The 26,181-nt window shown below is 34.3% G+C and overlaps 1 protein-coding gene across 1 annotated transcript in view; it reads right to left on the bottom strand.

Annotated features, from left to right (window-relative positions):
• The window catches only part of ULK4 (unc-51 like kinase 4), a 219,221-nt gene that overhangs the window by 173,349 nt on the left and 19,691 nt on the right, over positions 1-26,181 (bottom strand). The window contains 6 exon segments of the mRNA XM_009994107.1: positions 3,358-3,465; positions 20,446-20,524; positions 21,305-21,351; positions 21,845-22,026; positions 23,910-23,970; positions 25,994-26,098. Coding sequence (XP_009992409.1) covers positions 3,358-3,465; positions 20,446-20,524; positions 21,305-21,351; positions 21,845-22,026; positions 23,910-23,970; positions 25,994-26,098 — 582 coding nt within the window.

Here is a 26,181-nt window from a genome sequence, read left to right as displayed (position 1 = left end):
GGCTTGTCTTAATAAGTAGAGAAAAGATGACAAGCAACCATTCCTTCAGAAATTATACATTTCTTGAACTCTATCGACTATGGTGGTAAATTATGTTTAGCTTTCTAATTAACTGGTTAAATAAAAAGCATAGGATAGGCAAGGTTGGGGTTAATGATGCAGAAACACATCATACTTTCTGAATCTCCTAATACATTAATTCAGCATACATGACAAAATAATGTCAGGCATTTAATTACAGCATGGCACACTAGCAGCACACACTATTACTGAATTGCCTTTTAAATTTAATTTTCATTCTTTATTAAAAATAAATAAAAACTTTATTTGCAACATGCATCAACAGAGAAAATTAGTATGTTAAATATCCCATTATTTTAATTTTTATTTCTTCCAACTTTCTATTATGAGGTAAAGAACAATTTTTCTTGGAAGTAATATACAGACAATAATAATCAAAGTGTTTAGCCATCTGACAGACATCAGATCCACTACATTCCTTCATCTAATCTGAGTAACAACACGTTGACATTTAATCACAGTTCACTTTCCAAGACTTAGTGTATAAGTTTAAGAAAATGCAGCCCAAGTTTCAAAGAAGGATGGTAGATTACTTTCTAACAGGCAACAGTAGAATCTTTTTCCCCTGGAGAAAGCAGGACAAGACTAGGTGTCAAGACTGATTTAAAATGACAGCCTATGCTGGAACTGGCATGGGTCTGTTTCTCATTTTACTAATCTAATTTAATAAAAAATTTTGTCAAGTTTTTCCATAACCATATATATTATATGTACTATAAAATACAAAGTCATAAGAAAGGGTGCAGTCCTGAAATATTAATAATTCTTCCATTCCTCAGACTAATTAATGACTTTCTGCAAGGTTTGGTCTCTAGTTAGACACTTTTAAAAGGCAGAAGGTGTATAAAACTTGGCACCATTCTTAATTAATGTACTTAAACATACCTACACAATTTAACATTTACTAAATTTAAATATATCACCAAACACTGGGGGATCTTCCTATTTTTTGCTCACAGCCCACATTGATTTTGATTAAACTTTAGGTTCTGCACCCTAATAACACAAACAGCAGGAAATGAATTAAAATATTACATAGAACTTGAAAGTTTTTCCTCAAAGCAATTCACTTAAGAACATCTTCCCCGGGATCTGCTCATGCTACTTGTGCATTGCTTTTGGCTTCTGTTCAGAAAAAAAACCGGCAGAGATGAAGCATAAGATCTATTTATGAGATCTCATATGCAAATACACAGATAATATCAGAGCTTAGGATTGCAGAGAACCTTTATAATTATCTGGATTTTCCCCCGTATCTTCTAAGCCACAGAAGTGCAACCAGCGATCCTGTATTTAATCTAATGAATCATGCTACACCTAGATAGCTGAACATGATTTTAAGTGTTTTATACTCTATGATTTACCAAATGTTCATATGAAACAAAAATAATCTTTAGCACTATTTAATATAAATATTGTAGTTGGACCTAGAAACACTTAGCAAAACCCCAAAGGGAATGAATAAATAAATTCAGCCCCGTTTCTAAAAAATTACAGCTTATATTATAAATATTTAGCAGCTTGATAAAACAACCAAGCAGGTTGAACAGCAAAACGGAAGAAAACATGGAAAAAAGAAAATAAATACATTTTGTGCATAATTCTTAACAAGTCAAATGCAGTTATGATTTTTGTCTTAAATTAGTCAAGGCATAAAGCTGTACTGTTTAAAGATATAAACAGGGAATAAATATTTTTATTTCAACTTATTAAATAAGATTAACTTAGTGTGTGATCTTCACAAGGACATTCAATACTACTGTTCAGCATTTTCATGAGCAACAGAATGTCTACAACACTTCAGTATTCTGAGGTCGAGTAATTACAGTCTAGAGAAATTAAAATCTTTAGAAAGGGCTTTTCTTAAAAAAAATATTAAAATAAACAGTCTAAGCAATGCAACCCATTCCTATAGACCTTCCTGAAACATGCTAGAGTTGTCATTTAAATACAAGTTATCCTGCTTCAAACACTCAAGTTCATAAATACATATAAACTCGGAAGTTTGTCAGTTCACATTTTCAGAAGAAAAAAATATTTATTAGGGTCAGTGCATGTAAATAATGTTGCTGTTACAGAGCCATGTAAACAGTTTTGTTTCAATCACTTAAGTTTCATTTCATAATAAAAGTAAGCACTGCAAAATAATGTCACCAAATGTTTAAGTTGGAGTTTTAAGATTATTTGGTTTTACTGGTGGTTCAAAATTACACAGTTTTCAATCTGCCTGATGATGCTAGGTGCAAAACATTCCCCCCAGCGAAAATTGGGAAAGTATTAAAACAGAAATGTGACTGTTGATGTATTTTCCATAATATGATTTCTCAATGTTAGAACAAGTTCTGTGACTCTGTGTGTTTGATAGATATTTTGGCAATTTCCTAACCAGACTAAGATGATGCTTGCTATTCTACAAAAAAACAGGCAACCATTTAATCTTGTGGAACATGCAAAGGAGCTACGGGATAAGGACAATAATCATGGGAGCTCAGCACAAAGCCATAACCTCAGTAAATAAAAACAGAGATCTATTTGGTATTTTAACTCCTTTTTCAAATGACCTTGTAGACTGGTAACTAACATGATAGCATTCAGAGCAATGAGACGATGCAGTTAATAAAAAGACTTCAGAAAAGCTAGGGCTAGGCTTCTGTTTGAAGTCCCCTTTGTTTCTAGTAAGTAACATGAAGAATTTTACTCTTTGAAAAGAGGAAAATAAGGCAAGGGTTTAGAGGAGCTGTCATCTTCAATTCCTACTGTTAATAGCATTTATTTTCTATAAATAACCTATGCTTATTTTTAATGTGAAACTACTATTTCTAAAATGAAGGGTTAAATCAGTTCCAGTCAGCAATCACTGTAATTCCGTTCGAAATTAGTCAGGATACTTCTATTTCATTTTCCACAGCATGTGAATCCAACCGTGCTAGGATATGATCTAAAATGGACTAGATACATTATCAATATGACAGGCTATATTCATATATCCTATTCAATCAGTCTCTAGCTAAGAAGTTCTAACACTTACATCTGCCACTTGGAGGCCAGCAGTCATTATGGTGACTGATGAAATTATTTATGAAGTTAAAACTCTGTATTTGAAGCACATGATTGGACTAACATGTTTCTTACGTAGAGAAAGTATCCAAGAACATACAAGGACAAGAAACTGCTAGGCATACAAATTAAAAAGTAACTTTATTTTTTGGTCTTCTTTTCAGTGGGAAACTTTTTTTCACATTTGTTAACTTTGTAAGGATCACTAGACAGTCTTACCTTGCTGGCTATGAGATAAAGAAGTTCTCCAAGTGCTGGTAAAAGGCATTGCTTCAATTTGGTATTTCTGAAGTTCTCTCTGATGAGTTCAGTTAAAAGTATAATTGCCTAATATAAAAAAAAATACATCATAGAACAATATGCATAACCTTTTCTCAAGCAAAATGTACTGCTAAAGGTAACAGGCTTTATCTGAAATGCTATCATTCTGTTAAACTCTTTCCTTATGCTAAATAACCCTTTGCAAAGGATATAACATGCATGGAAAAAATAATTACTTAACAGTTTATATATGCAATTTGGAGAAAAGTGAAATAAGGAAATAGCCCAAGTGACAAACTGTCACCATCCTTTCTTCCTTTTCCTTAAGGACAATAGAGGTCCAGGGGGGTGGGAAGTCTATTTGCCATTTGCATGTTTCTATCAGATGATTTAACATCTCTTCTCACCATCAGTTATAAAAATACTAACAAAAAAAACCCCCTCTGTCATTTGTGTAGATATATTGTAGATATATTGTGCTGTTTAACATCTTTGTTGGAGACATGGACAGTGGGATTCAGTGTATCCTCAGCAAGTTTCCTGATCATACCAAGCTGTGTGGTATGGTTGACACCCTAGAGGGAAGGGATGCCATCCAGAGGGACCTTGACAGGCTGAAGAGGTAGGCCAATGCCAACCTCATTCACAAAATGCATACATACACACACACACACACACACACACACATATACATATACAAAGAGTATTTATAAGGAGGAGGTGGAAGGAAATCGAAAATTCTGATTCATCTTGTGCAGGTGACCTAGTAAGAAACCACTTTCCCATACACATCTGGATCTGACTTCAATCTAACTTTAAGAAATCAAGGATCATTTAGCTACCACATGTTAAATTTAAAATATGCTATCTGCTGGCTGGAGTGTGCTCCCCAGAATCCCAGTGGGCTCCAATATGTAGCAAGCAACGTATCAAGGATATAGCGGTAGAGAAGCCAATTGTTTCTTTAAGAAAGAGAGATCCACGAGCACCCCTTGCTACAAAATATTAATGTCTTGCAAGAGTAGGAGGAGAAGACAGCTCAGCAAATATGGATTTAATGTATTACCTATGTCACTTAAGTAGGTATTTGTTTTTTAGTATTGGGAAGGATTCTTATGTATTTTAAGCACTTAGAAGATACAGCAAATACACAGATACTTTTGGTGAAGTCAGTGATTTCCAAAAGTTTACATGATACACTAAGTGAAGTTATTTTTATGTGCTTTGTAGTTTAAATAAACAGTAATGTTGCACATACTACTTTATTTTAAACCTTGGAAACAGTAAACTTAATTATTACTTTAGATTTGTATAAAAACTCTGTGACAGCTCTATCCCAAAGTCATTGGGTCATTAATAATGCTACAAATACCTGATAAGAAGCATAAATGTTTATACAACAATCATCATCTAACTAATCAAATCATAATGAAAAATGTACGGGATTGCTGTAATAGACTCAGTTTACCTTAGAAAACTGTGAGCCAAAGCCACTTCAGTACATACTTCCAAAGGGGAGAACAAAACAATCTACAGTTCTTCTTCTGAAAAGGATTTGATTTGACATGACTTTGAAAAGATCTAACACAGAAGTTTTTCTGAGTTACAAAGACACACATTCTTTACTTTGGGTAGCACAGAAATAAAATAATTAAAAAACAAAACAAGCAAAACCCATCAACACCAAGAAAACCACCAATACCAAAGAAACCACAAGAACAACATTGTGGTTTTCTAACAAACCATGAGAACTGTTTGGCCAAAGGCAAATATTATCTGAAACAGTCCTTGCTCTCTACTTTTAAAACACACTCTCACTACCTCAGAAGGCCTAGCCAAACACAGCCCCATCTAGTCATTGAGCAAGAAGCTAAAAAGAAAATGTTATTCTGAGGTTTTTTTCAGAAAGCTAAGCAAAATGGAAATTTTGAACATGTATCCCATTCTGTATAAAGCAAGGCAGATAAATGTCAAAAACCATACACTGGCTGCTGATTGCTGCAAAGCAGAGAGCAAATTTGCCATTATGCATACACCCCAACAAGAAACTGTGATATACTATTAAATCCTTGATCAACTACAGGTATACTATCTATCCACCAATGAAAAAAAGTAAAAACATAAATGATATTTTTTCCACAAAGAACAAACACATAGCAAAATAGTATAGCTTAGTATTTTAACTGAGATGCTAGGCAGGAGACAAAAATACTGTTATTTTCTGGGAGAGGACTAGTAAAATGTGTATAATTATGAGAAATCACAAGATAAATTCATTATGATACCTGACTTACAGTTCAGAATATCTGAATATCTTGATATAAACTGCCTCAATGCTTATCAGCATCTTACAAGTCTCTGCAAGACATCATCTTCTAGAGATCTTTACTGAAAAGCTACTCACAGACGTTGCTGGATTCTGAACTGCTTTTAATTACAAGGTTTAAACTTCTTATAATGGCAAAATCATAGATGCATATATTCTATGGCTCAGTGAACAAATATTCTATTCCTAGACACTTCACTAATAGTAAACGCAATTTATTTTTGCAAGTCATAATATTTTTTGCACATAAAGGCTAGATTCCAGTCTCCAACTGTCATTTGCATCTATATAGAAAGGCAAAATATTGACACAAAGTCCTCAAAAACTCAAAGAAAATAATCTGTGAAAATCTGTCTCATTTTAGCAGACTTTGCATGAAAATATTCTGTGAAAATCCTGTCACATACATTCACATAAGTGTATAGGAAATTCAAAGACGACTCAGGTAGTAAAAAAAAAGTTAAAAAAAAAACAAAACAGGAGCTTGGAAAGTTTAACAGTCCTCCCAGGAAACAAACATTCCAGTCCTAAAAGTTAGAAAGTGTACTCTTTGTTAGTTTTGGGGTTTGTTTTTTTTTAAATAGTTTGCAACTGTATTTGGCAGGAGAGCAGTTTTTCTTCCTCAGAGAACTAAGGAGTTTTTATCCTCAACTTTCCTTGATTTTTCTTCACCTCCTGACCTTAACAGCTTCATAACATAACTCCAGTCTTTGCACAAAGAAATAATATAAAAACTGGAAATGCATTCTTCAAATCAAAGCAAAAAGTTCTCAACAATCTTTGACCTTCCCTTCCTTTTTATGTAATTCTACGTTCATTACCTGTTTTCTTTAATAGCTTCCAGAACATTTCTTCAGATGCTAGTGAGGAACTTTAAATAGCCTACCATTCCAGAGAGAGTTTTACTTTCATATTTAAGTGAAGAAATGCAAGGTTTAAAGCTTCTAACATATCAGCTTGAGAAAGCAGAAGTCAAGCTGGTTCAAGTGGAATTCTGTACTAAATGATAAACACATAATGGCAGCATTTCTCCTTTATTAGATTTGCTTTCTTTAGCCATAGTCTTGCTTTTGTGATGAGATACATATTTTGAGTACTCCTGTCACTGTGGAATCAATACCACTAAAAGTACCACAGCACTGTGGCATTAAAATACATTATCTACACTCAGTCAACACCTCTCCACTTTTCTTCTTTAGACTGAGGGTGAACACACCATGAAATACCATTTTGACTGCACAAAATTGATGAGTCACATGGTAACACAAGACAATGTACCCAGCAGACTAGCTAGGGCCATTATACCCTCCTAATACCTAAGATTGCTTGTTTGTGTGCAGGCAGGACTTGATGAAGAAAATACAACATAAACTGTACATCTGCTATATGTCTTGCTTTTCATCAAGGCAGACTGTTTAAAATTATCATTGCTATTGATGTATCTCAACCAGCAGAAAAACTTGATTTAGTATCAACACTAATCTTGTTTTTCACCTGTAATATTTATGTTCCCAAAGCATGGTTAGTGTTTCACCAAAATTTAGCAATTTGCTATCTAAATACATTCATGTATGTAGTCATAAAATTCTCAGAATCCTCTGTTCTATTACATAACATTGTGAAAGAAATGTTGCATTTAGTAAATTCTTCCTTTGCTCACTTGTAGTAAGATCTGTCTACCTGTCTTACTACTCATTTGACGTTTTTAAAAGCTACCATTAACTTTAGATATACTGGGTAGATTATCCAGGCTCTGTGGGGTTTTTTGGTTGCTCATTGAATTTAAGATTTGAAATTAATGAAAATTAAATCAAAGAACAATATTTTATATAGGTGAACAAAAATTACTGTTTCTCACCCTCCTTCAAGACTTTAGAACCAGCAGAACTAGTTATTCTTTTTATGCAGAAGTGATAAGAAAAGAATATTTTCCTGATACTCCAATTCCTACTCTTTTCTTACATTTAAATGAAAAAATGTTAAAACTGAGTTCACAAAACTAAAATTATTTACTTTTCACTAACAAAATCTGCCAAAACGTTAGTTAATACTGCAATAAATTCAAGTTCATTTCCATGAACTTATATACTGATAATCTTTGTATTTAATGTTAAATTACTCCATTAATAGTTAATGTTAATATTAACTCTATGTCTACCAAACAGGTAGACAATGGTGCTTTGGGAGATGGTTTACTGGTCCCCAGGGTGTAGGGCTGATGGTTGGACTTGAAGATCTTGAAGGTCTTTTACAACCTTAATGAGTCTATGATTCTGTGATTCTGTTATATGATTCATAACAAGAAAAGAACAACTAAATTACCAGAATCCAAAGACTAATAGAACTGTATAGGGTACTATGGCAAAATACACTGAAGGTTAAATAATTATAGACAATACTCACTATTCTTAAGTGACAACAAACACAAGTCTATATTTACCATAGTAAGATAACGTCCCCTTTTTCTTTAGAGAGCATACCACCTAAAATTTTCCCTATGAGTTCCCTTTGTTCACTGAACACATTTAAGTAACTAAATATTATACAAGTTCATGAAAAAGGAATTCACAGAATATCTCACATACTGAACAGGAAAAGTGTCTGTGTCATTAATCAAACTTAAGATCTTCATATGTTCTCTGCGACAGAAGCTATGAGACATGAAGTTGTGATTCATCATCTTTACTATAAGCACAATTATATATATCTATGCCTATTATTATAAATTACATTCAGTGTTACAGACCATAAAGCATTTATGAATATTAAATTATAAGAACATCTTTTAAATGTCTTAAATGGAGGAAGCAAGCTGTTTCCTGCTCTGTCCTACGCACAGATTACATCTAATGCTGACAACAGTGATTTACAAAATACTTAAAATACTCTTTTACTCTCTCATAAGGAAAAATCTAGGACTTGAAAAAAATCTGTCCAAAGACTTTGATTCAAAGTTAAAGGATGGTGTAAATTTTAGGTAAAGAAGTTAATTACCTGGAAAAATGCACAACAGAAAAAAAAAATTGTAATTACATAATCTGACAAATAAAGTCTTCTTACTTATAGTACATTTTTTTTTCCTTTTCATCCCACCTACATTTCCCTTTCAGTGAATAGTAATGAATGCCAGGTCTTACACTGTCGGGTAAAACATCTTAAATTGAATAAATTACCTACAGTTTTTACACTAGCTGTCAAACTGAATGGATACAGTCTACTTATAACAAAAGAATTAAGTAAGATTTGTATCTGGATAGAGAGTTGTTACTCTCATTTACAACAATACCATGTGGAATCTATATATTACCTGTAGTAGATTATCAACCTATTTCAAGCTATATCTAGAAACTTCCCTGAAGTTTAAGGAGCCCAGAAGTGAAAATTACAGCATATTCAAGAAGAAAAGGTATTTTATACTTTAAGATGTAAAGTGGCAACATACCATCTTTCATTTGTCAGGATGACTGTTAGCAAGTATTAGTGGAAATTAATTAATTATTATAAACTATAATAATATAATATATTATAAACTATAAAATATTATAAACTAAATTATTAAAATATATTGTGAGAGTGACAGAGCACTGGAACAGGCTGCCCAGAGAGGTTGTGGAGTCTCCTTCACTGCAGATTTTCAAAACCCACCTGGACACGTTCCTGTGTGATGTGCTCTACGTGATCCTGCCCTGGCAGGGGGGTTGGACTAGGTAATTTTTTGAGGTCCCTTCCAACCCCTAAGATTCTGTGATTCTGTGAAATTAAGCCATATTTATAATTCTGCAAACCTTTAAAGTGATGAAAACTGTCTGTGCCTAAAGCAGAATGGAAATTACTTTCAGTTCATTTTCTTGCAAGTAAACACACATAATATAATGTGGGCAAGTAATGCTGAAGTAATCCCACTTTCCTTGGAGAAGAGCACTCTCACTAGGCTGAGAAAGCAAGCCACTAGCCATAAAATAAACCACAGTAATATTCAGAGCAAGTACTCATCTTTAAAATGGTGTATGAAATAAAAGTATGACCAGCCTTCTCTGAATATCTCAAGCATGTCACCTACCTCCCTTCTCAGTAGAACATAAACAGTTAAAACATTACAGAGGATAACTGTACTTAATCAGGAGTCTGGTCTACATGTACTTGTGATCTACTGCACCTCAGTGAACACTGATTAAATATCCTGAAACAGACAAGTGGCTTGACTAAAGAGTTGGGTGGCAAGATGGAAAGAGATGTTTTTGTCAAATTCTTCAATGGGGTGCAGTCACAAGAAAAAAAGGCCAGTCAGTGAAATATTCAGGTTTTGCAAATTTTGCGTTCAGTGTCATAAACTGGGTCATGAAATGAGGAGGACTGAAGAGAAGTCTGACCATCAGACTATGGACACAGTATTAATGCTGTCCAGAGTGAATAAAAAAAATTATAAGCACACGTACAACACATTGCACAATTTATGCAGAAATGCAGTGCCTCTGAGGAGTAATAGAAGATGTGTAACATTTTTTCCAGGTGAAATACAATGCAAAACTGATTCATAAAAAAAATCCATATCTTCTCCATTATTTCTTCTTCCTGTGAATGAAAAAGATTGCACAGGAGTCCAAAAAGTAAAGGTTCCCTGCATTAGAAAGATCTCTGCCCTCAAAACTGAGGTGAGTGGAGACCATCAAAAGATGTAAACTGGAATTAGAAGCCAGTCTTCAAATAATGATTTGGCAGAAGCATCCAAAGATGCTCCATCATTATATACAGGTTTCTACCACTACTCATCCTTGGCTTTTCTGAATATCATATTTCTGGATTTTTATTCTTTTCATAACTCTATATAAAAGTTACTCTAAGTCATCATCTTCTTCTACTTCCAGACAGTGGGCTTGTTATCCACATGACTTTGAAGGTGATGACAACCTTGATGACCAATGTCATCCAAGAAAATACCCAGGTAAGATATTTTAGATTTATTAACTCTATGTAGAATTTCATTTATTTTAACAAATTTGATAGATCTAAGGATTTTCCAAAAATTTTCTTTGAAATTACTTTATTGATTATTGCAAATTCCTTCATTTTCCTCAGTGAAGATGTCAATGAGACTAAACAGCATCTGGTTAGACATTTCCTTCTTCTCTAGAGAATTCTTTTAAAAATGTGTTTCAGACTAAAATCACAGGGTTTTTTCCAGATAATAGCTGAAAAGGCTGGTATTTAGAAAAAAAGCTGGGACCACAATTAATAAACAATGGATCTGGCCTAACACTGAGCCTGGTTTGAGTGTCTTTTAATGCTGTAATCAGAAGGCAGCAGGAAATTAGATTTTTTAGCTACCATCAGTGTGCAATTTCTATCACAAAATCATGTTGTAGCCTAATTGTGTCAATCTAGCATGTGCTTTGGAGGAAAAGGCTGGATTTTTTTTCTCCTGTTATAAGCCTATGATTTAATTAAATTTGGCAGTGCAAGACCTTTTGTCGGTATCAGAAATGAGAGAAAAGTACTATTTCGGAACTATTTACTTGTATATTTACTTCAATTTTCATTGTCTATTCTACAAAATTTACCCACAGTATGCCAGTGAAAGTAACAACAAAAATTGATGCTACAAGCCAAGATCAAAGTCTATTTGTGATGCCTAAAAATACTCGTGAAAGTATATATCCAATTTAAATCTTTATTACACACAAAATTAGCTGCCTAATTTTAAACAGAGAGATGGAACTGCAGGCAGTAAGTGCTCTTGGGTCTTTAGAATATTTGGAATTTATCCTCTCCATGAAACAGTTCTCAGTGCTCTTAAGAGCTTTACCAAGAAAACTATTGGTATATTCCCAGACACAACTGGTGAAGTGGCTGACAGTTTATTTGTTAATATCACATTAATTTAATATTGTGAACAGGCTGAATCTTTCTATTTTTAATGCTGCAGGATAGACACCCTTATGCTTTTGTGAAAATAACAGCACCTTGACTAGTACCTTAAATTTCCCATACAGGATTTGGTTTTACTTGTCTTCATTTTTTTGGCTTTAATTTAAGAGAAATAAAAAAGCATACTCAATTCATATTGCTCTGTGTGTATGAATTTAAAAAAAACCTCCAGGAAATAATGGAGCATTTTCAGTTCAGATTCCCAAATACAACCAGTAAAGGCAAACTTATTCCACCTGTACACAGAACAGAACAGAAGTGTATTCTAAAGCCTGAGGAAAGTGATGCTGAAGGTGGGACAAACCGAAATTAGTTCACATAGTGAACTAAAAGCCCACATAGTACAACAGTCGTATAAACTAAGCTTCCCTATGCACAATACATACTTAATAAAGATGTCAGATGCATGGTACACTTACATAACCATCATTCTGCTCTGGAAATAAGTTAACCTGAAACTGCTTATCACCCTGGGATCAAGACAAAAAAGGTAAACCCTATGCAAGAATCATTCAGCTGCCTTCCAAATCAAAGAAGCTTCCAGGTTTTATTCTTTGCAGCCCTAGAAAAGGATAGGTTGCACAAACTAATCCATGAAGTCTTACTTTCTTGTCTTACACTCCTGCTAAAGAACAACTTCTGCTCTCAGGCAAACATGAAATAGGAGAAAAGGGATAGAAAACTTAAAACATACATAATTATTTATACAAATTTTTCATGCAGCTGAGCTGATCCTATAAGCATTAGTTATTAGCCTTACATTTATGCTTATCTTACTTTTTTAACAATAAGAACTATTGGATAAAGCTCTGTTGCTTAGTAGGTTTTGCACAGCAGAAATTTGTTTGCATATTTCTAGTTCTGAAATGGAAAACAGGGGATGATGTATCTTGGTGTATTTCTGATGTATTTCTGGAGAAGAAAAAAAAGAAAAAGAAGAATGAGCTCTCATTTCTCCATCAAATTCTAGTAATAGAATTAAATGCAAGGCAGGAGAATGAATGGCAGAGAAAAGGAATGCACATAGAAATATCTATTGGTTGTGGAATTTTTAACATTGACCACTCTCACAACATTTGTATGATGCCTTGTATGGAAGAGGAGTAAGAAAAAGATAAGGATGCACACTTCAGTAGTCCATGACATGCTGTTATTTATGGCACGCAGATATTAATTAATTCTAATTAATTCTGAGGTTGATACCATAATTTTGGTCATTTTGGTAATTTTAAGTCAGTATAACTGGTGCTACCACCAATAAAAAGGGATTCAGCCTTGCTTTACTTCCTCTTTGAGCTGGCACTAGCACTAGCACATTAAACTGGATGACAGAATGGATACAAAGTTGACATGTGCCTGATCTAAAAAGAAAAGCTCCTTCTAAACAAGACCAGTTCTCTATTGATTATTCATCTTAAGATCAAAGCCAATAGTGATGATTCATAAATCTGAACTGTGGGGTTGGGCTTTTTTTGAGACATCTATTCCTGCCACACAAAAAACCCAATCTCATAAAAAACAAAGAAATACAAAACCCAAATATCCCAAAGATCAGCTTTAAGAGTACTCAGATATAACTTAAGGAACCCAAAATACATGCTCTTGCTCTAAAGCTGTACGTACATACAGCATAATACTTCTCTCCATTGAATAATAGAGTGTGAATTTCAGACGTACATATGAAATGCAGAAAGATCAGAAGATCAGAGGTTCACACCAGTCCCGCAAAACTCAAGCAAATTAATTGTAATTCACATAAGAATGGATTCAGAACCTTATAATTAATTGATTTCCTGAAGTCTTTATATGAATGTGAACTTAGGGTCTGAATTTTCCATCTACTATATATTACCCTTAGTATTTCTACTTAAAATATACCGGTCACTACTGTACATGTAACAGAAGTAGCTGAAAGAGAACATCAACGTGGTGTTTTCTAACAATGACTTAGGAAGAATATAAATTAGGCTTGGAATTCTGAATGAAACATTGAAAACAGAAATAAAAGTCTGCCAGATAGCTTTTTACCTTCTAGAGATGTAGATATTTATCCACTGAAGAGAAAATTAACTATTTCATCTCTTAAAGAAAACAGAGTAAATGTCATGGACAATGAAAACAGTGTTAAACATAGAATCATAGAATGTAGTGGGTTGGAAGGGACCTCTAAAGGTCATCTAGTCCAATCCCTGTACAATAGGCAGGGACATCTCACAATAGAGCAGATTGCTCAGAGCTCCATTAAGCCTGGCCTTGAACACCTCCAGGGATGGGGGTTCCACCACCTCTCTAAGCAATCTGTTCCAGTGATCCACCAACCTCATATTAAATAACTTCTTCCTAATGTCCAACCTAAATCTACCTTTCTCTAGCTTAAAACCATTACCCCTTGTCCTGTCATTACATGCCCTTGTGACCAGGTCTTCCACAGCCTTCTTATAGGCCTCTTTCAGGTATTGGGAGGTCACTATACCGTCGCCCTGGAGTCTTTTCTTCTTCAGGCTTAACAACCCCAACTTCCTCAGCCTGTCTTTATAAGAGGTGCTTCAGCCCTCTGGTCATTTTAATTGCTTTCCTCCAGACATGCTCCAACAGGTCCACATCCTTCTTGTGCTGGGGGCACCAGAGCTGGATGCAGTACTCCAGGTGAGGTCTCACCAGGGAAGAGTACAGGGGCAGAATCACCTCTCTCAATCTGCTGGCTACACTTCTTTTGATGCAGCCCGGGATGGGGTTGGCCTTCTGGGCTGCAATTGCACATTGGTGGCTCGTGTCCAGCTTTTCATCTACTAGTACTCCCAGACTTTTTTCCACAGGGCTGCTCTCTAGCATGTCTTCCCCCATCCTGTATTCATATCTCTTCTTGTCCCAGCCCAGGTGCAGAACCCTGCACTTGGCTTTGTTGAACCTCATGAAGTTCACCTGGGTCCACTTCTCCAGGTTGTCCAAGTTCCTCTGGATGACATCCCATCCCTCTGGCATATGGACCGCACCTCCCAGCTTGGTGTCATCAACAAACTTGCTGAGGGTGCTCTTAATGCTACTGTCAATATCATTAATGAAGATACTAAACAAGACTGGTATGGACCCCTGAGGGACACCAGTTGTATCATTTTCCATCTGGATATTGAGCCATTGACCACTACCCTCTGGATGCAACCACCCAGCCAACTCCTCATCCACTGAACAGCCCACCCATCACACCCATATCTATTCAACTTAGAGAGGATATTATGGGGGAGCGTGTCAAAGGCCTTGCGGAAGTCCAGATGGATGACATCCATAGCTCTTCCCTTGTCCACTGATGGAGTCACTTCATTGTAGAAAGCCACTAGGTTGGTTAGGTAGGATGTGCCCCTGGTGAAGCCATGATGGCTGTCCTGAATCACCTTCCTCTCCTCCATGTGCATTAGCATGTCTTCTAGGAGGATCTGTGATCTTCCATGATCTTCCCAGGCACAGAGGCGAGGTTGATAGGTTGGTAGTTTCTAGGGTCCTCCTTTCTACCCTTTCTAAAAACAGGAGCAATGTTTCACTTTTCCAGTCACTAGTTACCTCACCTGACTGGCATGACTTTTCAAATAACTTAGAGAGTGTCTTGGCAATTACATCTGCCAATTCCTTCAGGACTCTGGGATGCATCTCATCAGGTCCCATGGTCTTGTGCACGTTCAGTTTCCTCAGATGGTCACGAACCTTGTCTTTGCTTACCATGGAATGGACTTTGTCTCCCTGGTCTCCGTCTTGTGGGCCATCAACTTGAGAGCTGTGAGGAGAGGGGTTGCCAGTGAAGACTGAGGCAAAAAAGTTGAACATCTTAGCCTTCTCATCTGTTCTTACTAGCTCACCATTGTTGCTCATCAGCAGGGATATGCTTTCTTTAACATTCCTTTTCTAGTTTACAGACCTGTAGAAGTCCTTCTTGTTTTTCCTTACAACCCTTGCCAAGTTCAGCTCTAGCTGCACCTTGGCCTTTCTGACCTCTTCCCCATACAACCAGGCAACATCCCTACACTCTTCCCAGGATACCTATCCCCACTTTCATCTTGCCTTTTAGTTTGACCAGCAGGTCTCAACTCAGCCATACTGGTCTCTTACGTCCCTTGCCCGATTTCTTACACTGGAGATTGAGATCTCTTGTGCTCTGTGGAAAGCACCCTTAAACATCAGCAAGCTCTGTTCTGCTCCCTTGTCCATGAAGGCCATTTCCCACAGCATCCTATTACTAACTCCTTGAAGAGCTGGAAGTTTGCTTTCCTAAAATTTAGAGTCCTGACTATGTTTCTCATCTGCCTCATACCCCTTAGGACAGTGAACTGCACTAGTGCATGATCACTGCGGCCCAGGCTGCCTTCAGCTTTGACATCCCTGATGAGTTCGTTTATGAACATCAAGTCTAATAACATCCCCTCAGGTAGGGCTGTCAATTTCTTGTCTTAGGAAGTTGTCATCGAGGCACTTCCAGGAGTCTCCTGGATTGCCTACAGCTTACCATGCTACTTTTCCAACAGAAAAGTTGGGGTGGTTGAAATCCCCCAGCAGAATTTTCTTCATCTAAGAAAATCACAAAAAGTTATTTAACCCTGCAATCAGCAGTGTAAGTTTTCAATTCTCTAGATTAAAATTTCCTCATTTTCTACTAACAATTTCTTTTTGGACTTCAAACATAAAGCAAGCCAAATTAATTGGATTGGCAAAATTAATTTTTTGAGGGAGGAAAAAACAATTATGATGAAAGAGTTTAATATTTTCTCCAACAGTCCAGAACTACTATGCTTGATAGATTAATTGTTGTTTATGTTATTATATTTACATTTTCTGTTTATTAACTTGGAATAACTTTTCTCAAACACACCATGAGTTGTTTCTGCCAGCAGAGGCTAATTTACCTAAGGAATATTGAATTGTTTTCCTAGAAATTGTTGAAACGTTTTCTTTGTTTTACCCATACCTGATTTCAGCAAGTATCTAAGTTATATGGAGGTTGTTGAAAATAAATTGAAGAAATTATAGAAGCTGAAAGTTTGCTAAAAGTCACTAAAAAATCTTAAATGGAATCTCCTGTCATTGCACCAAAGTATCAAATGATAATCCCAATTATGCCAGAAAGATAATTTTAAGGTTTTAAAATAATAATTTTACAAAACAGCAGAGATCTCTGTGTGCACATGTTTAAGCATTCATGCATACACTTTTCTCAAGCTTTCATCCCCTGCCTACAGATTTATTTTTTTTAATTGGGGTAGGATTTGGTTTTTGTGTTTGTTGTTTGTTTTTTTTTTCACTAAGAAGTATCAGGACAAACAAAGAAAAGTGCCCTTGGAGCAAACAAAGGTATGCTAAAATTATTATGATTTATGAGCTTGACTCAAAAACTTGTATTATATTTTAAAAAATATTAAGCTACATTGGTTGGGAATAAGTGCCTAAATTAAACCATTTTTATTTGAATCTCCTTACAGTACAGGGAGACATGGATAGATCCAGAAACAGAAGTTATCAGAGAGATAAGCCAGGAATACAACTTAAAAGTGGCATTCTGTAAGAATTTGAATGACAACAAACTATAGACCTAGACCAACGTATATACAAGGAGACTAGCTAGAGTCTATATAGGAGTTTGCATAACTTAGCAATATTTTTACTTTCTGTAAGATGAAAAGTACATATTTCTTTCCAAGAATCCTGGAAAGAAAAAATCCTGTTTTCATAGAATCCAATTTTTTTAAGAACCAGTTTCAAAACCTAAATACAATGATAAAACTTCAACATTAAGATGTTTTTCTGAGATAACTAGGAATAAATAGAGGAAATGATGTTTCAGATTTGTAAATGGCAATTCCATGGGGAAAAAACACACTGCTTAGAAAAAAAAAACAAACAATAAACAAACTTATCAACAACTTTTACTATAACTGCCAGATAGAAAATACACATAAAACATCTTCATCTTCAGTATAAGAATGTGATTTGAAGAAAAATATACGAGATCAGTTTCCCCATTGTATTTTTTTAAGATTAATCTCAATTTTCCTCATCAATGCAGTTTTCTTCTAAAAAATACTTACCTAGGAAAAGATCAATTGTAAGTGAATGCATAGATATGAATATTCATTTATTATGATTCTTTTTCTAATATGACCTACATATTAGAATACAGCAGGAGAATAAAGATAGTACAGTTTCATCTAGTCTGTAAATTTGTAATTGCATTTTATTTTTTGCGTTTCAGTGACCTCTAGTGTTTTGATTAAAAACAAATTGCTGTTCACTCATAACCTAAGAACTTATTTTTTTTAAAAGGGAAAACCATTAGTTCTTAAAAAAACATTAAAGTCTTTTGGCATACAGTATGTGAAAGCTTACTTTAGCCAGCAAAGCGAGAATGAGGCTTCTTTTTTTTAAATCAAGTTTTTCTGCTTCTCCTGGAATCAATGTTTCTGTTTTAAAAAATGTTTAAACAACAACTAAAAAGTAAACTGTGTAGATTTAACCTCAAAGCCAAAAGAGTATCATTAAATAAATGCATAACTTAGTAAAAGACAGTAGTGAGTAGAAATGACAAGCCAGATTGTAATGTTGTAAGAGCCAGCAGGTCTGTCCTGCAAAGGTCTATTAGTATTTGTGGTTCTTTAAAAGCACAAAAGAAATCACAAATAACTGGATGAGTGCCTAATCAAGTAACTAAGAATTGCAAAGGGGCTGTGACAGTGATAAAAATTGGAAAGAGAACTTTGTGTATATAGCATGGTACACATAGGGGGCAAAAATCGCAGAATCACATCTTCACAAGTTCTGAACTGACTTTTCATACCTGGGAACAAAACACTGGGATACAGTTTTACAGGGAGATCACTTTTGACTACCAGGGGGCAAAAAAGCAACGAGTATGAGAAGTTACTAAGACTGGAGGAGGAATCAAAATGAAGAAACAACCACCAATAGATAAATAACTTGTATCTGTAGTCTGTAATACCTGGACCATCGTCATTTTAGTTTATGTTGTTCTGACTAGGTACAGCTTGGTTTTCACATTTTCTAAATCACAGCAGTCACTAAGAAACTTCAGCTGGACCATTAGTTGGCTCATATAAGGAGATAAATTATAGTATTATATTTTAATACAGTATATAATGCTAGCTTATAAGTTTGTTTTTTTGTGTTTGTTTTTTGGTGGTTTTTTTTAGTGTCATACAACATACAATAGTTGATAGTCCACAAGAACGTTCAATAAAACCATGTGTTCATTTAATTCCTTTTTTGGGGAGCAGAAGGGAATACAACTCAAGGTCAGAAATTCCTAAATTACTCCTTCCTAATTTTTCTATAAATGAGCTATTAAGTTCTGTGTACCAATTACAGTTATCTGATTTTAGATTACATATGTGGTTTTTTTTTCATTCTAATTTTGTGTCAGCATTCTAAAATATTTTTTAAATTTAAGTGGAGAAAAAACTTGGGGTGAATGTGGTTGCAGCAAGCACAGAAAATGCCTTTTGAAAAGCAAAACAGCTCAGATTTGGTAATTATAAAAATACTTATTTTTGCAGTGAATTTATATAAAAAGTAATTTTAATTCACATAGGAATGGATTCAGAAACTTACAATGAAAATTTATTTTCCTTTCTAGTCCTTCAGTTTAAATGTCACTGGTCTCAATGTATATCTCAAAGTAAAACTACTTTAAACTATTGCTTTTACATACACAAAGCTGACTAGGACATGTATTTTCTATGTTGGAAATTGGGAAGCTAGGGAAATGATTGGAGAATATCTTAGTGCTAAATGCCTGAACAAACATCTAAAACTAAAAGGTATATGGACATCTCAAAATTACTTTTCAGTATTTTCACTGGAACTTTAAAGAGTTAAATATCAGAAAAAATTGCCACATGCAAGAGTGCACTTAAATTGTGATCCGGAATTCAATTGACATGCAACTGGCAATACTGGAAAGACTTTGTCCAAACTTCAGTGACTGTAACCATAAGAACTCTTTCCTGGCTTCGTAAGTTTATGAAACAAACAAACCCCCTAGGTAATAACAACAATATTTTGAGTTCAGCTTTCACTGGAGAATCTAAATGTTAAGCAACATAGCAAGATAAATCACAACTATTCTTGATGTTCATTAAGAAGAAATTAGAGGAACCTAGGACAACAAAAAATCCTTAGCTCCATGGCCAAAACCCGTCAGCTATTAACTACACATTCCGACATGCCAGACCTGCACAGTAAAGAGGTATATTTACTATGAGTGTCTAGCAGTTTTTTCTCACATTCAAACACCCAGTACATTCAAAACTTAACTTTATCTCATGAAGCAAAAATAATGTCACATTCACACTTCAATCCTATGCTAAATAGCAGATTCTTTCAAATTTACACTACTTCTGTGCATGAGTCACATGGAAAAAAATGACAGTAAGATCACTTTCTCTAATCAGTTTTTTGTATAAGTCAACTCTTGACTTCATGCAAAATGAAAAAGGGATTAAATTTTTTTTTCTTCTCCAAAGCAAATGACTTGTTGTTCATTAAATGCATTCTTCAAGAAGTGTGAGGAATCTCAAACTAGTTCCATCTCAATTAATTTTGGAAAAATGGATTTCTAAGAAACAATTGTACTGTTTTAATGCTAATTATAATAATTACATTTCAGGATAACCAAATATGTCATCACTTTCCTCTTGTGGCAAGCACAAAAAGTATGGTAGTGACTTGTTACTACATAAATAATACAAGCTTTAACAAAACTCCCTCAAAAAAAAGAAAAAAAGAATAATGAAAGTTACCTCAGAAACAGGTACATTTTCTTCAAGTTCAGATGTGTGTAATGCCAGTAAACCAATCACTCGAGCAACTCTGGCACGTCTGCATAGCAAATAAATTTCGAATAGTTGCAAAATATCCAGTACTTATTTCCAAAATATCACAAAACCAAGGATGATTTGTTTATTTTTTTAAAAGATGCTAAGGGCAGACCAAAGTGCTATTTACAGCTCAGATTTTCTTCTTAGTTCTATTTTATTTGTACCATCATGGTATTTCAGTACTTCACCTCAATTTAGCAATAAATTAACCCATAAAGACATTTATTTCTTTCAGCACTGTTAAAGATTTTGAATTTTTTATAGTATTAATAATCAGTCATGCTCATGTTCAGTTTCCTTACTACAGAGAAAATCCCTACAGATAATTTTAAACTTCTCACTATAGCTGACAAAACGGAAATTAAATCTGTTTCAAGAAATCAGTGTTAAGAGTTTAACTTCTGGAATAAAATCAACATTTTAAAAACAAACAGCAGAGGGCACTATCACCATGAAACATCTGACCGACCTTAAAAAAAAAGCTAGCCATATCGTTATTCCACTACTATTACGGTAGAAGTTGGTTCATGTAGTGATTTTAAGTAACACTATTTGATACATTAAATTATATGACTTCTAAATATAATTTTACAGACTTTTTATAATCTTTGGTCCTCTGAAATAGCAATATATTATTTCAACGCAGGAAAATGCTAGTCAGATACCATAGCAGTCTGACTGGCTAAAAAATTCCTCAAAGATCCTGCTAAATACTATTTTTTTTTTTAATTCAGTGGTAGCTTCTTATGTGAAAAATTAATGTAAGATAATTTTTACTTACATATCCCAGCTGGCAGCTGCACGCAGCTGTTGTATCAATATAGGAAACTATAGTTTAGAGAAGATAAATATCATTAGTGATTTTCAGTGATCTCATATGTCCCAATAATAAACAATAAAAATATGAGTCATTGTTTTAAAATGTAATTTGATAACATTTGCAAAAATTATCATAGACAAATACTGTCCAAGTATAGATATTGTGCAAAAGTTGATTAGAAAAAAAAAAAAGACTGAGAGTAAAAATACAATTTCTTCCTATATTCTTGCCTTAAACTGCTAAACATACATCACTATGGTAAAAAAAAACAACACAGCAACATTTCTTTCATTATGAATAACACTAAGAGGAAAATAACTATTAGCTTTTCATCTATAAACACAGAGATCATCATATAGTATTACCCAACGTACTTCATATAATGTGTTTTGTGTGAAAGGACAAAGAGTCAACACAACAATCATCTCTTAAAATACAGCTAAAAGCGGCTGATTTTTCCTAAAATGACAAGTATGATCTCTTCAAATCTTTATTATTTACCAGCTGAGAGCCAATTAGCCTGCTTGCAACTTCTTTCTGGACAACCACAGTACACAGATAGTACAATAAGTTCAGTTTAGACCGTGCTGCTCCTGTATTCTTCTCAGTGGAACCAAGCAGTGAACATACTCGTTGCAAGTAGTCATTCCAGTCCATGTCTTTCATAGATGATAACTTCTCAGCTAACCATAAGAAGCAAACAAGTAGTTAAAAAAGAGATATTTGGCATTGCTTTAACACTCTAGAAAGTAACATCAACAGAAATAAGCTCCAAAGTTTTAATCTAATCACAATTTCAGTACTTTAAATAATAAACATATTTTAATTAATGTATGGAGATTAGAGAAATCTAAAAAGACACAAGAAGATAAACAAAGCAAAAAAAATGTAGCAATAAAAGCTATAAAACATTTTTCAAAAGTGCAACCCTGCTACATCCTTGGACTTCATTTAAGTAAACATTTGTTGCCATTACTTTTAGGAAAGGTAGTGGCTGTTACCCTTAATCATTACCAACTCTAAATAAAAAATTATTGTTTCACTAAAGTAAATTTGGAAGTCAGCAAATTCTCCTCAGAACCAATAAGATGAAAATGTGTAGAGTTACTCATATAGGTAGGTATTCATCCTGTTCAGCTTTAGCAGTATCAGAGCACAGATGACTTCAAGAGAAACAGAAAGAAGTCAAGTCAGTACAATGATTAACACAAATCCTGTGGTTCAATTCATTGACCATTGTACATGAATAAAGATTTTTCAAAGACTTCGTTATTGGTCTCAATAGATAACTTCAGGCTGGCAGCCACACATTTCCTCAGTTTTGGTTAGTTACTTATTAATAACTTATCAGCCATCTTGATTGTTCCCGTACACTATATGTAAGAGTATGTCTTCTGTCTTTTACTCCAATTTTACACATAAGTAACAACACTTACTAATGAAGGCAATTACAATTTACATTAGTAAAAGTGAAAAAAGGTTCAGATTTCAGGGATTTATGCTAATTTTTCCATACTGCCTCTAATCTTTTTTGACAAGCAGTATCAAATTCAGTATCTTCAAAACCAATCAAAGTTGTCCAGAAAAAAGCTACAGCCCTGCAAGTGTTGCAACCACAAAAAAAAAATATGTCAGAAAACAGTTAAACATATCAGAACATCAGTGTGAGAAAACAGCTACTTAATTTCACTATGAAGTAAAATCCCACCCTCTTAGGGACTTAAATTTGATAATTTTTGCCTAGGATGCTGGCCAAATTAAAAACATTTTCTGTTTCTACAGTCATGATTAGGAGACTGGGGGATGTTTTGCTCCTTTCTAACTATAAAATTTCTTCAACAAATTAACTCTCCAAAGTACACACCTTATAGAAAGAAAAAAGGAGCTTTTATATTTAGGAAGAAGTGTTGTGTGAATTCTAGAAGGACTATATATCTGGCTGACATCCTTCTTCAAGCAAAGTAATGTGTAATAATACTTCCCTAAATACACCAGAGGAAACTTTCCAGAATAAACCAGCCTTTGGTTTTCAGAAATAACAGCAGCCTTTCTAGACATTCAGAATCATAACAAACAAAAAACAAATTTGGTCATCATTCTCATAACATTTCATGAATAAAGGTGGATTAAAGTATTACTGATAATCAACACAGTACATTTTAAGATCCTGTTTTCATTTGCTTCTCTACCATTGTCAAATTTTAATCCATTTGGCTGAATATTTCAGTTATTTCTTGGTTGTTTACAAAAAATAACACAGGGGAAAAAAAAACCACTATGTTTTTCTCACATTAAAATAGTGTTGGCTGTCCTATTTTAAAAGCTTTTGAGCATGAGCTTGTAACTGAAGAAGAGAAAGGAAGTGCATATAACCATTAGCACTTGGAATCTCTACTGAAAATTGATTTGGCTAAAAACATTACATATGCAACTTCAGTTTCAGGAAGTTATGAGTTCTCCAACTATGACAGCTCATCATCTACAAAGGGAGGGTATATGTCTTGTGATAGCAAGTTGCACCATCATATGAAGAACTTAAGTTTTACCAACTTCAGCCGATCCATACCTGAATATGTTGGTATATGTAAAGTTTTCGAGTCAAATTTAACTGGCACTTGCTTCATTATCTGGAAAAATAAACAAACACATTACAACTATTTTAAATCTATTTCTGGAAATCTCTAAGTTGTTGAATATGAAAACAGAAAGGTGCAAATACAGAATAGGTATACAAACAACTGCTCATTACTGAGGCATTTTCCATTGTTTCCTGCTATTTTTTCAAAGTAGATATTTAAAATTTAACTCTTTAATATAATTAGATTGCCAGCATTTCCATTTAAGTGTTGGATTTTTTAAATGGGAATATAAAATGAAAGGATTTTTTCAGTTTACATTTTTTTCTTGCTTGTATGCAGCAAAGTAATTACATCTGGAATTCAAAAGCTACAGAAAGGAACTATGCAGCTGAGAGCTCATTAAATGTTTTAGCAACTCATTGGTATGCAGTAAATATATATATATAAGCTAGAAAATTCTAGAATATAAAAAGCAATATTCTCACCAACTAATAATTCATAAGGTACAGGGTTTTTCCCCTGTAACATACAATTTTCTGGTATATCGTGAAATTGGATGACTGCTCAGTGACTGATCACTTGAGTGCAATTTTTCAGTAACTAAAGCATACAAAAAAACTGTGTGGTGGAATTTAGCCTTTGACAGATAAAGCCTAGGTTTAACTAGAAAGTTATTTTCTAAAAAAGGTCTTCAGTTCCACAGATCTGCATAACACAGGGAAATTTACAATATAAGTTGACATTTCAGCTTTTAGAATTCTGCCAGCATCTGGTAAATACTTTTCCAGGAGATTAAATTGCAAGATCTTCAGCTTTACCCAGTGTCAGTATCATCCTTCAGGGTGAAGATTGCCAAGTATGCAACGACTCTGATTACATGTCCCTGGAATTTAGTGGGCTATTTCGCATTATTCTGAGTCTGGCATTGCATGGCAAGGAGATTCATCTCCGTGTGCACATTAGTATCTACACTTCCCCCTAATTTTATCTTGTAGTAATAAGAGAAGCAGTGAAGGGCTAATGCTTTGTCTTAGGAGTCCTAAGACAGAATTGAGAATTTACAGAGGTGGCATTCAAATGTGTGGACCTATGAAAGTCTCCATTGGCAACAATATTCCCACCCTGAACACATTAAACCAGTATTGCTAGGTAGTTACTTTATCTAGCTTTGTAAGATTTTTAGTTGGAGAGAGCTAAGAATTAAATTGAAATGAACAAACAAATTATTATACTAACACAATACAGCAACTAAAAGCTGTAAGACATTCTTAATGAGCTAGATGCTCACTTCCAATGGAAAATGTTGCATTACCTGCACTGGCCACTTACTGGGGAAAGTTGCTAAAATTACTTTTTTTTTTTTTTTTTTTGCACAGAAATAAAAGACTAAAGGGGTGCTTGCCTATCACTCTTTCTACCAATACTACACATGATACAAGCACATTACATCGTCATGGCAGTGCAGAGCTGTGATTCATTTTTGGTCTTCCCTTTGCTGTCAAACAAAGTGTCAGTCTCTGCTCAAGAGTGTCATCACAAACTGTTATCACATTATAATCCACGGGACAGAAATTGGGTGGACATCTCTTGTAACTTCAGGTCTTCTCTTCCAGAGAAAATAAGTTCTTATTTCTTAGAAACATTTTAACATCCAAAGTTTAGTTATTCTGTAAAGTTATAAAACCTAATCCAGAAGGCCTCATAGATGGCCTTGTTTTGAGTATATGAAAACACACTTTTGTGTTCGTTTAAGTAATAGATATCAAAGAAAATTATCAAAAAACAAATCTACAAAAGCACTGAACATAGCACTTAGCAGTTTCTATTTCTTGTAAGATATTATTTAATATTAGTATTCAATCTCAATATAACTCAGTTCTTCAAATTAGCAACACAATAGCATTATAAAGGCTGCCAAAAAATGCATAAGAGCTTGCCAGATGACTGGGTGGAACTGCTCTAAAATGAGAATTGTAAAATACAGGAAAGTAGTTTCACCCTGATTAAAGATTTGTCTGCAAAAATAGCCTCACCCAGAAGTTCCTGAATCTTCTATTTTATTTTGCTATACCTTTGGATTGTCAATGACTGGTGTTATGATAAGATCAGATTCAGTGTAAATGAGCTCTTTCAATGTTGACTCCATATCCTGCTGACTTGAGCACATATTTTTAGCCTAGAACAAGGACAAAGTTTTTTTAAAGACTGTTTTGCACACAAACAGAAAGTCCGTGTATTCCCACAATATTTAATTTCAAC

This window comes from Chaetura pelagica, unplaced genomic scaffold (assembly GCF_000747805.2).
Source record: "Chaetura pelagica isolate M959 unplaced genomic scaffold, ChaPel_1.0 scaffold642, whole genome shotgun sequence".
Lineage (NCBI taxonomy): Eukaryota > Metazoa > Chordata > Aves > Apodiformes > Apodidae > Chaetura > Chaetura pelagica.
The sequence above is the reverse complement of the archived record's forward strand: the minus strand, read 5'-3'. Positions and strand labels throughout refer to the sequence as shown.